The 17,478-nt window shown below is 33.1% G+C and overlaps 1 protein-coding gene, 1 long non-coding RNA gene and 1 pseudogene across 2 annotated transcripts; all 3 read left to right on the forward strand.

Annotated features, from left to right (window-relative positions):
* Positions 1 to 9,004: 9,004 nt before the first annotated feature.
* Positions 9,005 to 9,526, forward strand: LOC111640537 (kelch-like protein 10). Its single transcript, XM_023386554.1, has one exon. The coding sequence runs from the start codon at positions 9,005 to 9,007 to the stop codon at positions 9,524 to 9,526; it is 522 nt and encodes a 173-aa protein (XP_023242322.1).
* A 1,499-nt stretch (positions 9,527 to 11,025) lies between these two features.
* LOC111640539 lies at positions 11,026 to 11,951 on the forward strand (annotated as a pseudogene).
* A 3,117-nt stretch (positions 11,952 to 15,068) lies between these two features.
* LOC111640530 lies at positions 15,069 to 16,142 on the forward strand. The gene is made up of 4 exons (XR_002759285.1): positions 15,069 to 15,478; positions 15,556 to 15,623; positions 15,701 to 15,790; positions 15,862 to 16,142. It is a non-coding gene; the product is annotated as an uncharacterized LOC111640530 (long non-coding RNA).
* Positions 16,143 to 17,478: the final 1,336 nt, after the last annotated feature.

A 17,478-nucleotide genomic window follows, 5' to 3' on the forward strand; every position in this document is an offset into this window, starting at 1 on the left:
TTAAGAATAAAAATTTGTATAAAGGAAAACGAAGAAGAATTGATGTATTGAGTGGAGCTTCTTCTTAGGATTCAGCCAGTAATCTGGCTGACACACTACATTGAAATGTCAGCATAAAGTTATAATTATTAATTAATGGAAACCAAAATCCACAAATAAGTACCTCCTGAACACAGAACTACCTCTTTATTTGTATTTCTTTATGGTACGTACAGTACTAGTTATCGCTATAGTCAGTCGAAAAGGTCGATTCTGCAGAACGAAACCATTCCTACCACGGTTCTGTTACTCGTGACGCAATCGACCCATTATGACGTCAACGAGTGACGTGTCATCATAATGGGTCTTAAAATTGAGATATAATATTAATAACAATTAAGACCTTTTTAACTTTATACGATTTAAAGTAATATCAAAATGTCTCAATTATGAAATTTAATTAAAGGTACAAGAATCGACATCTCTGATATTAAAAAGGCGGCGTGGTACAAGGATCTATCAAAAACCAAATTTAACGAAAATTGCAAGAATAAAAATAACTTTTTTAAAACTACTCTTGTAAAGGATAATTTCAAGGAAATTTTTCAATATGATATAGTTCTGCTGAATCACATTAATTAAATGAAAAAAATCTTGACATTTTTAACAAGGTGTAAGTCAATATCCATGTAACGTAGAAACTTCCTGATTGAAAAAAATCATGAAAAATATACTCTTAGGAGAGCTCTGGCTAGAATACCGGATAAATATACTGAATGCTATACAAGAAAAACTAGTTAATTTTTACTTTAGATATAAATTTCTTAACAGCCATTTCAGACTTGTATATAAATGTATACATTTGTTACAGTAGCGAGGTTGAGGCCGAAGTTTTAAACGCGAAAACGTGTACGTCGGACATTCCTTCCTGTAAACCTAGAAGTTTGACAATGGTTGGATAGTCAGTGGAAACATGCTTGACATTCCAAACACCATTGTCAAACTTCTAGGTTTACATGAAGGCGGCGCTGAATGTCCGACGTACACGTTTTCGCGTTTAAAACTTCGGCCTCAACCTCGCTAGTATGTTTCCAGTCAATTTTTTAAATCGTGTTCAGCGTCGAATAAAAGCCAATCTCGATAAAAAAAATTTAAGTATAAATTCAGGAAAGTGAGATTGAAAGTTTCCCAGAAGTGACAGATATACTATATGAAACATATAGGAAATGCAAATGCACTGCCTATTAGAAATAAACCTAGCCGAATGTTTTTTAGTCAATTTGTATTATCTTTGCCACTTTGTTTAACTTTTGAACTCGACGTTTGAAAAAACTTTCCTCCCCCTTACAATATGGCGGTTTGTTCTACAGTGAAGCTACTTCGCGCTTGGAGAGCGCCGCTAGTAGCAACAGAGCGCTGTCGCTTCAGTTAGATATTAAAATATCTTTATTTTGATTTCGAGTTTCTTTTAGACTTGTAAATGTTTTGAAATACAATCCCGAAATACAATCAATATACAATCCCGTTATAAATTCTATTACACTATGTAGAAACCTTGATTTAAATCCAGTAATCACGACAATCCTTACGCCGCGCATCGTACATAAAGGTTGTTTTTAAAATTTATTACACCTCAATAAAAACCAAATGGGGCAACAGGACTGTGATGGGCAGAGCCCAGTATGTCTAGGGCAGACCATCCCAGGAAAATTCCTGGGAGTTTTTTATCATCTGGATACGAACCCGTTCCTCACATAATGATAGATACGAGAAAAGCCCACATGACAAAATGAAAAAGAAAATGATAATAATATATAATGGAGAGGTTCAGAACAGATATTTATATGCACGTAACTAGCAATATTTAAAACATTTTTAATAATTTGAGGTATTTAGAGTAATGTTATATTCTGGAATGTATTTGAAATACTCGGAAATACCTCAAACATTAAATATTTCAAATATCATTTCAAGAGTCAAATAAGTTTTCACGAATACAAATACTTTATCTGAAATAATTTAGTAAAAGAATTTAAACTGCCAAATATACACAAAATATTTCAAATAAGAATTAAAATAATTTGAAATAACATTCTGCTCAATTCTCCATACGCATATTCCATGTTTGTTGTACCTGTACAGTACATACAGTATTGCTCGCGTATTAACGAGAGTTAGCATCAAATGTTGATCAATAACAGAAATTGAATCTCCTTTTCTGTTACCAAAATAAATAATAATGAATTCCTAAGGTTTCAAGTACAATTTTATTTAGTATAACTCAAATTTTTGTAATTGATACAGTATTAAAATAATTCATTGTAACTTCGGTATCGCTGATTTGCTTTGATAGTGGCACAATTAAGAAACTAAATTTCTTTTTACTAATTTTCTGAATTCATGATAAAAGTATTTTTACCTCCACTGGATACATACATATTTAACTGTTAATCAATTAGAATTCATTTGGGAAAGTGTTTAAAAAGTAACATTTTGTTTAATTGTAGTACTATCAAAGCAAATCAGTGATATACAATCCAAAACTACTGCCCCTTATGAATTATTGATAATCAATAACGATTTAAAAATCAATCACCTGTACAGTTATCTCGAGTGTTTCATCGATTGAATATGAAATATGCTATCGGACACGAGAATGCTATTTGAAAGATTTATTACAATGGCTTACGAAAGTCAATGATAAATAAATTATATCAGAATTTTCTTTGGTGGTGTAAGAATCTCTCGTTCAGAATGCATCATGATTCAAATAGGAAAGAATATAATTTCTTTTCAGTTTTCAATTCATCTAAAGAAAAGTTCTTAAATAAAAAAAAAATACTGTGAACTTTAATAAGACCCTGTACATAAATTAGTAATTAAGTCTACGTTCAGTGTTTGGTTCAGTTTTCAGTTTTATTTGTTTACTCACTAATCCGACATATGAGCGATCTGCCGAGAGGGTGACTCCCGGGAGGTCTTATGGAAAACAGGCCTCTAAGTGGTAGTTACTAACGTGAAAGACGTGAAAACTCCATGTGACCAGCCCAATAGCCAGGCGCATACCAGTGTTTTATGGTTTAATCCAGTCGGCCACTTATGGACTACACGATCAATGTTTAATTCTAGCTATTCCAATGATATCTCGTAATCGAACCCTTCAAGAATAAGTAAAAAATATACTCAAATATGCAACGAAACACAAGCCCCATTTGCATGAGTTGCTTTTTAAGACCATGTTGGAGCATGGCTCTTGTCTATGGTTTGCAACTTCACGAAACTTGTACTTGTCAAACTAATGAATTTTTCACTTTATACCATGCCAATTTCGGAACTAAATACGTTCGGTTCGTTGAATTCATTTTATGGGAACACGCCATTCTCATGTTGTGGCAAGCCATTCCTAGTTTAAACAACAAGGCATTTTGCAGAGGTTGGTACAATTTAATCAACGACGATTCAATAGAATTAAGAGTGGCAGTCGCCGTCATGTTTATCTCTTATGCTTCTGCATTCAGTTTTATGAAACGTAGAAAATGCGAAAGGGTAATCAATTTAAGAAACGAGATTTTTCGACACAAGTTTGTGAATGAAAAAAATATGATAATCGAAATGATCAGCCTATTAGTTTGTTTTATGGTTACTGTTTCTTCAACAATCTTTCAAATTTTAAATGGTGTTCTTATGTATCGAGCTGTAAAAAAAGTACAGCAATTTCATGGAGAAGCTGTCTTATGTACTGTCGAAGTCGGACTAACGTTAAATTTGTTTATCGGCGGAATTTCATACGCCGTTTTATTAATGTCATTATTGTTATTCATTTCCGGTAAAGAGTTTGAACATCTTCAACACGAACTCTCTTCTATTCAACTAAACAATGCCAATGTACAATTGAAATTGAACAACTTTATGATGAAACACGAAGATTTGTGGATCTTTTTAGAACAGTTTAATAGTAGATTGAATTTTCTACTGGAAATTTTGTACTTTGGGATCACATCCGGAACGAGTTTCTGCTATTACGTATTCATATTCGTCAGAGCAAATGAAAACATTAAATATGCAATATTTTTATTACTTATCGTGCTCACCTTCGTTTGCATAATTTACGGTTGCTTGTTCTGTTCTTTGGCATTTATGGTAAAATTCCCAATTCATTAGAAATTAATTATGACGTAATTATAATTGTTTGTATATGTTTCAGATGCAAAATACCTTTCAGGACATCAGACGATTTGCAAAATGTAATTTGGAACTGAAACAGAAACTAAAAGTATGTTTTACACTTCATTATAAATATTCTAATTATAGATTTATTGTTAAATAATTTCACATTTGCAGATTCTCGATTTTATGAAGCGATTTGGAAAGGTTTCCTTGACTCTTTCTATCGGTGGCTTTTATGTAATCAATAAGAAAATTCCTTTAAAGGTATCGTTATTAGAATTTTTTAAAGAATAATAGGAATTTTATATCCCCGGCTCCGATGAATAACATTAATATTTAGTAGCATGACATTACAGATGATACGGTAACATGTTCTTTTCTCAAGGTCTTCAATTGTTAATTATTATTACTATAATACGCTTTTTGTCTAGCTTGGTATATACTTGTGAACACTTTATATCTAGACTCATTACACAGTCTCTGGACACAAGATCTTAGAACATCAATTTATTAATACTTTCCAAAAAAGGGAAAAATTTTATTTATTCCTTTTAAATCTTTCCTTCTTTCCCCAAATTTATTTTCTTTTTCCGGAAAATAAATTGATGTTCTAAGGCTGTTTTTGTATCCAGAGACGGTGTAATTAGTTTATGAATAAAGAGGCCAGTATAGTGCTCACAAGTAGGCCTATATTTTAATTATTATCACTTCCAATTTTTATATACAATCATTTTATCTCTACGTAATTGAAAAGTTTAATTTCTTAATTATTTAATTTCGCTTATTTTGAATTTTCAGATGGCAAGTATCTTGCATTCTGTTTTTTCGACTTTTTTGAAACTCAGAAACATCTCGGATGGTAGAAGATGGTGTAAATATTTATACCTCACAAATTCTTCTCAAATAAATACTAACTTATTATAGTTTATTCTCATCAACGCTTTTTATAATAATTTCATTTATTAAAGCGTTTGGACATACATACATAAAAGAAAGACATTGGCCGTACACGAGGTGTTTAGCCGGCAGTAAAGAGAGTAAGGGAAAGGGGATGGGAAGGAGGAGGGAGAGGAGATAGTTAGTAGAGAAATATAGGATCCCTCTGAACGGCGTACGTATGGCTATAATACCCTCTATGTTTGATGTTGGCTTGCAGTTTTTAGGCTGCAAGGCCGTAGTCCACCGAAGAGTCTAAAAGAAAACCTGAGTGTAGAGAACACCAATGATTCAGTGCCGCCACGAATAGCTAAGTGTAGAAGTTAGTGCCAAGTGGCTGTTAGTAGTAAGACTTATATCTACTTAATGCTAATGAAACTGAACGTGGGTGCGTTTAGGCAGTAGCATAAGAATACATTTTAGATTGCTCGGTGGATTTTATAACTTTTCGTATTGAATTCTCATGTCTCTCTTTTTCTCCGAATACAGAAAGATACGCCAATATGTTCTAAGTTAATAAATGTTTTATCGAACAAAATGTTGAAATTGTTATACTTTCATCGATATTCTGCTGCGTTTAAAAATGAAAATTCCTAAATTTGACAGGTCGACCATTTTAATTACGACTTAATGAAGGAGTCGTCAGAAATCATTGCTGAAAACTACTGTAAAGAGAAGAAAAATCTGACGTCTTATCACTAAATGGTTGCTGAATTATTTTCAGAGATGTTCATGATGGCATAAACCAAAAACAAACCAAAAAAGGCGATAATAAAGTTGGAAATTTCATTTTAAACTGGAGGAGCTGCAGCCTTGTAACTCTTATGGACGAGCCGCCATTGGTAAATATACAGATGAGGATGAGGTTTTGTAGTTTTGTTTCTCAGATAATAAAAAATATAAACGAATGTCACTCATATGGATGATTTATAGCTGTGGATAGGAGAAGTTTCATGTCCACACCCGGTCAATAAACGCTTTGTTTTGTTCCTCGTCTTTGTTGTTTGCCACTAAAAAGTGTCCAGCCTTTCACATGTCCATTAATCGATTGCGACAGATTAAATACCTCTAGGCACCCAAAAGTAGCTATTGTTTTCATGTGGTCTCCACTCTACAAACAAGGTTCAGTCAATCTCATCCTCCTCTCCAGTATAGAATTTTTAGTATTCTATAAGTTCGTAGGAAAAACAATGAATATTTTATGGGTTTGATTAAACACACATATAAACATCAAATGCATAGGTTTTACTATAGCTGAGCTGGTGGCTTCGCACAAATACAAAAAGCATAACTAAGTCCGACTGAATATATATATATATGGTTCATTTCGCTCCAGAGAATAATGGTCAAGCGTTCACTGTGCTTTGAGTTACGAGCAGACAGCTTGATGACCTACGATACCTAGCAGTGTTTGACGTCATCGTCAAGTTTTTTGGCCATTCACATAAGCAAATAGACGTGTACGCCATTTACGTTTCACACCACTGACCATACATTTTTTCATTTCTTTTTGTACTCAAGACCGTGGAGCTTGGAACTTTTCTTCGGGTATAGAGAAAACTTAGATGCCCATTTAGACGGCCCTGCTCGTATTTAATTGTATACTCTATAGTCTTTCTGTTTCTCAGTTCTCTTGTATCTTCTTTAATTAAACCGAAAATCATAAACAAATTTTTCCTCATACATCGTTGGAATTATAATTTAATAAGTGAAGAGTCACAAACTTGTCCACTATAATTACTGTATTTTCACTCGGGCTGCAAGTATATTCTAAATTTATTTTAGTAAAATATACTAACAATAAAGGAGACTTGAACACATTCATCTTTTTTGTTGGCATTCTGTTTTATTTTTAAATATATTTATCTAATTTATTTAATATTAAACTGTGTGCGTTCTATCGAATATTTTAAATTAGATAGAGCGTGTCGATTTACTACAAAATTTGGGTGAATTCTCCCTATACATTTCTGATTAATGTACACTAATTTAATTTTATTTGCTATGATAATTTAAAATTCTTAACGAAATCTTTTAATTTAACATCAAATTTTCACTTATATTTAAAAGTTACAAATATTCTGTACAATTCTGAAATATTCCTAACCAAAATTCTACTAAGTATCAAAATGGCATATGAGAAAAAGTGGAATTAATTAATTATTATATTTAAGATGAGATGGAGGCCTGCCTTAGCCAAATTGCTTTGCAATTAATTATAGTATTGTAGCTCGATAAAGAATCCTGCTGTTAGCTTGGTATTTTAAATAACTCGTTGCTTAACTTTCCTGGCGACATTTGGTGGCGCCATTTATTACGATATTCTATTAAAAAGCAATTTTTATCTTTTTCATTATTATAAAATGCAAAAACGTTAACTTTGAGGTTAGGGATAAGTTTAATAAAAAAGCAATAGCCCCCTTCTTTTTAAAATTTTATTATAATCTTAATATCACGAGTTAGGGCGCGAATAATTATCCTATCTGGTGTCAGTCCTGACTAGACTAAGATTTTCCTATCTTTTCTATTACAAGCCATCCATTGACAACGTGAGCGGGTGTTACCGACCTGTAGTCGATAATAGTTCGATAACTCAGCCATCTCGAACCCGATTTCTCACAACATAGTCCGCGCCGCCAAAGAGTAAACACGAGTAGCCTGAGCCGGGCCTATGTTAGATAAAAGGGGGCCTACCAGTGGCCAAGCAGTTCCGTTCCCTGCCCTGAACACTGGGAGTTCGGTCTGAGTTCGCACCTGACCAGGACGGGCTAGCCACGTGGAGTATTCTGGGTTTTCTCCACGTCTGTAACGCCTGAATAGGGGCTAGTTTCCCTTAAGAGGTTCTTCCGAAGACATCCTTCTAGGCAGATCACCAAAGTGTTGCGTTGCCGTAACAAACAAACAAACGTAGATAAACGGGATGGAAGGTTCTTGTACAGGTTTTTATTCTATCTTTGTTTTACTTTTCTTTTTATAAATTTTATTACTGTGATAATTTACAAATGTCTCCTTCCATTCGTTTCATCTGACATAGACTCTTCCAACTCAGGCTAACTCGTGTCTGTTCTTACGCAGCGCGGACTATAGTCATATATTAAAATGGCGACTGTAATTTTTATCCGGTGTGTGTCGATAACCGTACACGGAACTGGATTTAAATGGTAGATTTACTATTTGTTCGGGGCCGAGACAATCCTATACTGGATATCCATATCGATGTGAACAATCTTGCGCTTGTATATCGGAATATGCCGAAAGTAGAGGAGGGTGCATTCCCGTGTCTCAATGTAGACGTTTAGAAAGAAATTAAGCGAATATATAAACGGTATACGATGTTTTAACATTATGCTCTGTATGCAGTTTAAATTTTGAATTGAAAATAATATTTGATGATAAGGAAAGTTTCGTGTTTTATAGCAAATTACGTGACTGCAAACATAAAAATAAATTAAGATTTAGATCTTTTCATTAAAACGTCCAACAACGAGTTGCGTAACTTTCTCGGCCAAACTTGTGTGTTATGATATTTTATTTAAAATTTTTAAAATATTATTAATTACTATAAAATGGCAAAGAGCGTAATTTTCAGGGTAAAGGTGAGTTTTGTTTAAAAAAATAAAATTGTAAACGCTAATAGCCGGTAAATAAGTTTTGACACGGACTGGCTATGATTTTTCTATGTGCCAAGGTAGTAATTGGGTGGGAGCCTCTACTTTTTGATCAGGATGGCGTTTGCGGCTCTCACCAAAACTAAAAAAAAAGGATTTTGTTTCTTGGAATTCATGGGGCTTTCTTTATACGATTACAACATTTAGATACCAACAATTTGACACCAACAATATATGCCAGTAATCAATTTAGATAATGTGAATTTGATAGTTTATTGATAAAATTAAACAAAATATCTTTCTCAAAAATAACGATGGAAGTAAAACAAACTTTAAGTTCTCATTCTTTACAAGTACTGAACAGAATAAGACATAAAGGTTTACTTTGCGATGCTGTTTTAAATACTGATGATGGAGGACAGTTCCAAATTCACAAATGTATAATGGCTGCTTACTCTGATTATTTTGAAATCCTATTCACGTTTACGATTTATGGAAAAGACAAACATTCCTTTTTAATGTATGATGTCAACAAAGATATCTTAGAAAGAATCATCGAATATATTTATGAAGGTCACATTAAATTGGAATGGGATAACGCCCGAGAAGTATTCACTGCTGCTGAGCAATACCTTATGGAAGGTTTGGTGTTAGACTGTTTAATATTTTTCGAACTGGAGTTGAACATTCAAAACTGTCTTATAATAAGGGAATTCACAAAGACGTATCAATACCCAAAATTTGAAGAATTAATCGAAGACTATTTATTGAAAAACTTCGTAGATATAGCTACCAAAACTGCGCAGATAATGGACCTCACATTTTTTGAGAATTAATAGAAATTCTCAAAAATGATAAACTTAATGTTAAATCCGAACAATTTGTTTGGGCGACGATATTAAAATGGATCGATATAAATCCACGACAGAGAAAAATTTACATATTTCAATTGCTGAAATGTTTTCGTAACGTGTTACTAAATATGGAATTTCTCACTCAGAAGTGGCGAGGAGAGGTGTGAAATACATACTATGTTTAGATAGGTAAGAAAAGCCACAGTTTAATTTAAAACCTGAAGAAAAGGTACTTACGTTTTAAACAGAAGAAAAATTGAAACTCAACGTTGTCACTTTCGGGGACCACCACGAACGTCTCGACTCTCCACCTACTCTCTCTGTCTCTCTTCCCGCATTTCTTTTTTTCGGTTTTACGACCCTTTGTCTACATTTCTTATTCCCCTTTTATAACTGTACGCAAATGGATTGCACATGGACCGATAAAACCGAATCTTAGGGAGGACGCGGAGGTCCGATATCACTACAGTTTCATTTGCGCGTTGCGTTCGGTTACAAGTGTAACACATTAATTCAAAACATCGCGAGCGATCGACCAAAATTTGATTCGCGATCGACTTGTTGGTCACCCCTGTTCTAGAGAACCATCGATGCTATTTTTTACTTATCGAAACATTAAGGTTTCTAAATAGCATAAATATAGTCAACAGCATGTATTACAAAAGGATCATACCTAAATTTGCTCGTCCAAGATTGCCACATGAAATCATATTTGCTTTAGGAGGGTGGAATTATGGTTCTACTTCTTATGCCATGAAAATGTATGATGTTAGATCCAATCGATGGATTGAACCTGAGCACAACTTTCAGATGTCTCCAAGAGCTTATCACAAATGAGCAGTTATTAACTATTACATTTACATAATAGGTGGTTTTCATGGGTCAAAGCAATTTGATAATTGCAACTGCTTAAATGTGTGAGGATCCAAATTCGGACTTTCCGTGTGTTTATATCACTTTATCATTTCACATTGTGGCTATACAGTACTTTCGTTTAATAACTATCAACTTTTACACCTGGGAGCTAAACATCTGCTAAGTTCTCAGGCTTGCTAACGACGCTTTCTCATTACCTTTTAACCTAATATCTCGCTTTCAACAGTACAACATTAAAACAGAACAACAAAGTGACGCAGTCGTAGCCCGTTCTTCGAGAAGTAAGATCATCCCGAAATCCCTCCAACAATTAACTGTCAGTGCCCATCCGGATATCACCTACTCACTTAGGATATTAAAGAACTTTGTGCCATAAAGACAATTGGATAAACTTTCTCGACGATCGCCACCTTAACGACAACTCTTGTGGACCTTGTCAACTCCAGGTAATTATCGCCACGCGCAACTTATGTAAACTCTCTCTCTCGAGAACCGCGAAACGGTAACTGAAATCTAAAATCCAATTTAATGTCTATTTTATATTAATTGTAGCACAGATCTCAAAAAAACTAGCCAAGTCAAAATCGATATATTTTATATCCTGTATGGCCTATAGTTACTTATTAAACAGTTGTTACGTTAAAGCGTCTCTGTGTAAGTCACTTCTGGTGCGCTATCTTTCCTTCTATCTCGACTCTGATCGCTCCGTTCTAAATAACGCGGCTTCCGTGTCCGCCGAGACGCGGTGGTGTCATCCTGACAGGGCACCAAAGAGGTGCTGACCCTTCGGTCACAAATGCAATTGATAAAAGTTTGAAAGAAATAGCTCTAATGCATAGTAAACGCTGTTACGCAAGTGTAGCGGTTCTAGATAACATCATTTATGCTATAGGAGGATTTTTAACTAAACCATCGAGGTTTAGTTAGAAAAAACACTGTTGAAAAATATGATTGTAATAAAAATCAATGGACTATGATTGCACCCATGAATTTACACAGAAGCGATGCGAGTTCCATTACTTTAAATGGTCGTATTTATATAACAGATGAATTTACTGGAATAGAGGTGCTTAGATCTGCTGAATATTATAATCCTGGAAATAATCAATGGACACTCATTCAATCAATGAACGTTCGCAGAAGTGGAGTATCTTGTGTAGCATACAAAGGATATATTTATGCATTGGGAGGTTTCAACGGTAACACTCGCCTAGACACAGTCGAAAAATACAATCTACATCGAAATGTTTGGAGTGATGTACCACATATGTTATCATCTAGAAGTAATTTCGATACCGTAGTAATTGATGGTGCAATATGTGTAATTGGAGGTTTCAATGGAAAGACTTTAATTTCTCAAGTAGAATGTTATGACGATGAAAGTAATCAATGGCGCAAAGTATCAGAGATGAACATAATTAGATCAGCTCTAGCTACTTGCGTCGTCCGTGACATTCCTAATATCAATGATTACTTTTATGCATATACACATCCAGACTTCACCTATCGAAATCAGGCAAGGGACTCTTGACAGGATAAGTGACCTCTACACCAGAGGCTTCGGCAAAACCGACGAAATCAGCATCAGACACTATTTCTTATCATCCTCATCGCCTCTCCCTTATGTGGCTTTGAAATGAACTTTGTTTATGTGATTGGTACCGGTGCTCATTGTTGTTTTCGACTGTTACCTTCCACCCTTTATAAATTGTAATGCGGCTCATTAGTCGTAAATTATCTATTTTTGTATCCAGCCATACTTACGTTGTACGCTGGCATTCAACTACTACTTCCATTGTGCAATAGTTATTTGTTTGTACGCGGTAACCCCGCCCCGTTATTATAGTCTTTTTGTGACAGGGCAGTTTGGTTTTACCGGTCCCAGGATCAAGCTATTTTTACCATCCGTTCCTGAACAGTTTAATCAACTGTCCCCAACATTTAATGGCGCCATCTGTTATCATATTTTATTAAAAAACCTTTTATATCTTTAACTGTTATAAATGGCAAAAAGCTTAATTTTCAGAGAAAGGATGGGTGTTTATAAAAAACTGCAAATGCTAATAACGAGTAAAATATTCATTAAGTCCGACCGCACTCGAGATACACACGACCCCCATTATCTTCCTACTCCCTCGACCATTAATTTCCAAAATTTAATACTATCAATCCCCTAATAAACAAATCTCCCTTCAAAATTTCAGAAATTTGCGACAGAAAGCTCAAGAGATATTGAACTTCAAAGAAGGCGAAAAAATCGTGCCCCCTACACTCAAAACAATCATCCATACACACAGAAAAAAACCCGAATTTTTTGCAATTCTCAACGTTTCAAGGTGTCCTCAGTCCAAAAATATAAAAATCTTGGGATCATTTTTTGACCGATCGCCATACTCTACATCGGTTATATATAAAACAGAACCGGGAAAGTAAATATTACCTACCTAAAAGTAACTACTAATTCGCCTAACGTATATTAGCCTAGTAAGTTACTGAAATTTTGAATAAAATTTCAACACATTTTTTTAATCAAAAATTTTCTCATGTTTGGTAAGATGATAACTCTAAATGAGGGATTTGCCACATCCCAGAATTGTTGACCCTTTCTACGAGCAAACAGTTAATGGAACCATACTTGTACATGTGACCCTTCGCGAGATATCTCGCGAAGGGTCACATGTATAGGAATGCTTCTTTGACTTTTTTACTTCTGTGGGTATAGCCTACAGCCCTGGTAAGGTCGACCGACTCATTCCGAGAAATAATTGTACCAAATATTTATAGTAATTTAAATAAAATACTCATCAAGAAATTATCAGTCGTTTAAGTCATCCAATATTGAAACTCCAGTCCTTTACGTTTGTAAAAATTTAAAATATCTATAATACGTCTTTCTGTTTCAATAAAAACACAATTCAAACATGGCGGCATTCAGCAATAATTTGGTCATGTGATAAACAACGCGCCTTGGCCTGTTTTTCTCGTTGGCCTCGGTTTCTATCTATCTGACGTCATTCTTGACAGTTGCTACGAACAATCAATGAACTTTTTACTTATCCATATACTAATATTTACAAAGATCACGCTGCCTGGCAAAGCGACATTAATACAACTGGATATGCAAACCAATGACATTGCCCATTTCATTTGAAAAGGACCACGTCATTGGCACTCTTAGCAGTTGTGTTAAAACGACTTTTCCGCGCGATGTGCCCAAAATGATCTAAGCAACGGCGACAATGAATAATTAAGACGTCGAATGTAGCTTTGTTTGTTTTAACCGTCAATTCTTTTAATTGAGATAATTAGCAAACACGAACTCTCTTCTATAAATTAGATATTACAATTTTTCTGGTATAACAATAAGCGATTTTACTTATGAAACACTTCAAAAGACGGACATTTTGCAAACACTTTAAAAATCGGGATAGTTTATTAAAGTTTGGAAATATCCCGCCTAATTTTGAACGTTTTGTTCATTTTATATTAAATCGTCTTTCAAATATTATAAATTTATTTCACATGTCTTTTAATATTAATATCTTGTTTACTCGTTGCTTTATCATCTCATACAAGGATTACTACGTACATCGTCTCCAATCGCTGTAATCATAGAAAGATAGATAAAGCTTATGTAAAACACTGACGCCGATAGTTTCAGAGCATCTTCAAATGCTTTCCGTAAGATTACGCTTATTTTTGGTATCATACATATCCGCTTTTAATAATTCATTATAATTTCAAACATCTATGTTATTTCAAATATTGGAAAATTATTTCTGACGTGATAAAATTATATTTGGTGGATAATCGATTTATTGATCAAATAAATCGATAAAACCCAAGTCTAGCGTATAGTATTATCTAAGATCAGAGCCTGAAATAGAAGCTTTCAACTACGTAGTTCTATGTAGTTAACAATTATATCTTAACAGTCATTAATTCAGTATATAATAATATATCTGTTCTTTATTCTTTGTATCCATAGGTATGTTAATTAGTTAACTTTTAAGTAGATTGAAATTTTTAATTTATCAAACAATCCGATTTATATAATTATAATAATTTAGTTAACTAAAATTATTCTATTTAAAATCTTTTAAATATAGACATGGATGATTCCTCATCGAATGAATTTTGCCTGAAATGCTTTCTCAGTCCTTGTTTGAACACTGCTTTAGTTTTCGGTTACGAACCAATTAAACCTTGTCATTGCATGTATCAATCTTCATTTATTTTTCCGAGTAAATCTCTCAAACATTTTTATTTGAATTGTATCGAATTTTTTCTATGGATATATTTTTCATTTAATTTTTTCCACTTGATTCTGGGATCTAACAGATTCCTTTCATATTTACACGCGTCTAAAATTTTGGGTTATAATTCAATTTTTATGGATATAATTTTCACGTTAATAGCGTTTAATGTAGCATATATTTTTAGTATCGTAAAACGGAAAAAGTGTCCTTCGTTGATTAAAATTAAAATATCTAATCATTTAGAAGTGGAAAGATTACAAAATTTTGTTATGAAACTTTGGCAATTCGCCGTAACTACTGCATCCGTCTCTCTATGATATGCTATCAAATAATCAACGCGGTCGTATGCTATCGATTGGACCAAAAACATCAATTTATATACGAAATGTTTCTCTGCTCCGTGTGGATTTGAATTTATATCACTTACTTAATTGGAATAATTTTCCATTTTTGCTTGATTGCTTTTTTAATTATAATAATTGTAGAAAGAGGATTTTTGCGATTATCCGAAGACCTGTCTTCGCTAAAAATTGAAAATTTTAACATTGAACGACAAATAGAATCGTTAATTATTCAACATTCGGATTTATGGACATACGTTGAGAATCTCAGTAATATGTATAAACATATTACAGTAATTTTATACTTTTACTTATTGTTTGTGACGTGTCTTTGTTGCTATCAATTTCTCTTTATTGATACGAGTTTAATAAACAAGTTTCTTATTCTGATCTTGTCAATCTTTTTTGCGGTTAATTGCATTGTAATTAGTTTTCACTACTCTTCATTTACAGTAACGGTAAGATTTTAAATAATATTGTATAATATGTAATTAAATACTGCACAATAATATCTTTTCTAAATGTTTCAAAACAGATGCATGATCATTTCAAGAAATAAGACGGTTTTCAAGTACAAATATTAATCTGCAAAACAAGTTGAAAGTAAGAATATTTAAATGTTTGTATTTTTTGCATTTACGTCGTTAATTTCGATTACACTAAGAATTTTCGTACAATAGATTTTAAATTTCATGAAAAGATTCGGGAAGATGTCATTGAGATTTACTATAGGTGGATTTTTCTACATAAATAAAAACTTTCCAATTAAAGTAAGTAGAAATATTAGAAAATATATGTAAAATGCGATTGTATGACAATGTTAAATATTTATTATTTCCAGATGGCCAGTTCTCTACATTCGATATTTAATGGTCTAATGAAATTCAGAAATGTCGGTGATAGGCCTAAAAAAGAAGTCTGTTTACACTCTTCCACACAAAATGTCACACATAATTTTTGAGTTGAGTATAAGTTTTGAAATATTTTTACCAAATTACGTATTTTGTTTATAATATTTATGTCAAGAAAATCTGCATTCATTAGATTTGTTTATTCATGCGACTGCTAGCAGATGGCATTAAAAATTTGATTATTTTTCTATGGGGAAATCCTTCTGATAAAATTGTCCAAAACGGTAGCAGAAAGAACGTAAAGATTTGATTTAATTTTTCCAATAATCGTACTGTTTAGAATTTTTAAATGAAACTTGTTGATTTCTACAACCTTAAAAAATTCGAAGAAAATTATCGAATCCGATTTTCAAAATGTCGAATCCTAAAGTTAATGGAAAAATTAATTCAGATTTTTACGCTATAAACTGATCAGTTCTATCTACTTATGTTTTTGAGTATTCTTAGAGAAAGATTTTCTCCCATAGAATAAGCATTAATCTGTAAATATCACTTTATTGTCATTGACTTGGCTCTCCTAAATTTTTGAGTTGTATTCTTTATTAGTGTAACTTTTTATAAACGTTTTTCTATGCGATATTGAAGCGCATTGCTTTAATTTTTATGTGTTACTAGATTACAGTACAGATATCCCTTGCATAACGTAGTTTTGCTTAATAGAGGTTTCACTGTATTATCATTTCTTGTTTACAAATCCGACATAATTTTGGAATTGTAAAAGTTCGTAGCCAGAAAAGATTTCCAGAAGCACTTCAGAGTGAGAAAGTATTAACTTTTAAGTCGCCTTATATTTTATTTTATTCATAATTCCATCTTATAATCTTAAGAGTTAGAGCATTCCCTTCTAAGCATTACTGTATTAATTTTCAATGGAAAAATCATTTATTCGTAAGTAAGGTGTCTATCTAAAAATTTAACTTATTTTTATTTTTAACTAATGGCAAATACGAATAAAGAATTGTAATTATGACCAGAAAATACCAGAAATCGAGTTCCGGCTATTGGCGCTGTTTGCCGAATCGATAAAATTTAGAAGTATTGATTGAATTTTCAGATTCATGCTTTACCTTTTGCAAAAAGCGTATGTAATTTTAGATTGCTTGCTTCTAGTTAAAAGATCTTTATAAATTTCCTTATATGGTGCTAAGCACTTATGGAATAAGGGAAAAACATCTGGCAACACGGAAGAGAAGCGTCGAGATATGGCAAAATTGAAACAATTTTCGCGAAGGACCATGTATATGAAGACGAGAAAAGAAAATTTACATACTTAAGTACTAATAGTTCACGAAAATAATAATTTTCGTGAACTATTAGTACTTAAATATGTAAAAATTTATTACATTTTATGTTGTACGAGGGTTTTACCCATTTCTCGAACCGTGTCAGAGTGAATCCGTGCTATAAAATACCGTGTTATACGGGGGATGGTACCAATTCTCGAACCGTGTTAGAGTGAATCCGTGCTATAGAAGTGCCGTGTTATACGGGGGTTACCTGTAAATGTAGAAAACGATGTAATTGAGTCTCGGATATTTAATCCAATG

The sequence above is a fragment of the Centruroides sculpturatus genome, unplaced genomic scaffold (assembly GCF_000671375.1).
Source record: "Centruroides sculpturatus isolate CEXI.00-Female unplaced genomic scaffold, Cexi_2.0 scaffold1173, whole genome shotgun sequence".
Classification (NCBI taxonomy): Eukaryota; Metazoa; Arthropoda; class Arachnida; order Scorpiones; family Buthidae; genus Centruroides; species Centruroides sculpturatus.

Bases quoted from the DNA above. Each gene is read 5' to 3' on its own strand.
- LOC111640537 (XM_023386554.1), top strand. From the start codon at position 9,005: ATGGAAGTAAAACAAACTTTAAGTTCTCATTCTTTACAAGTACTGAAC.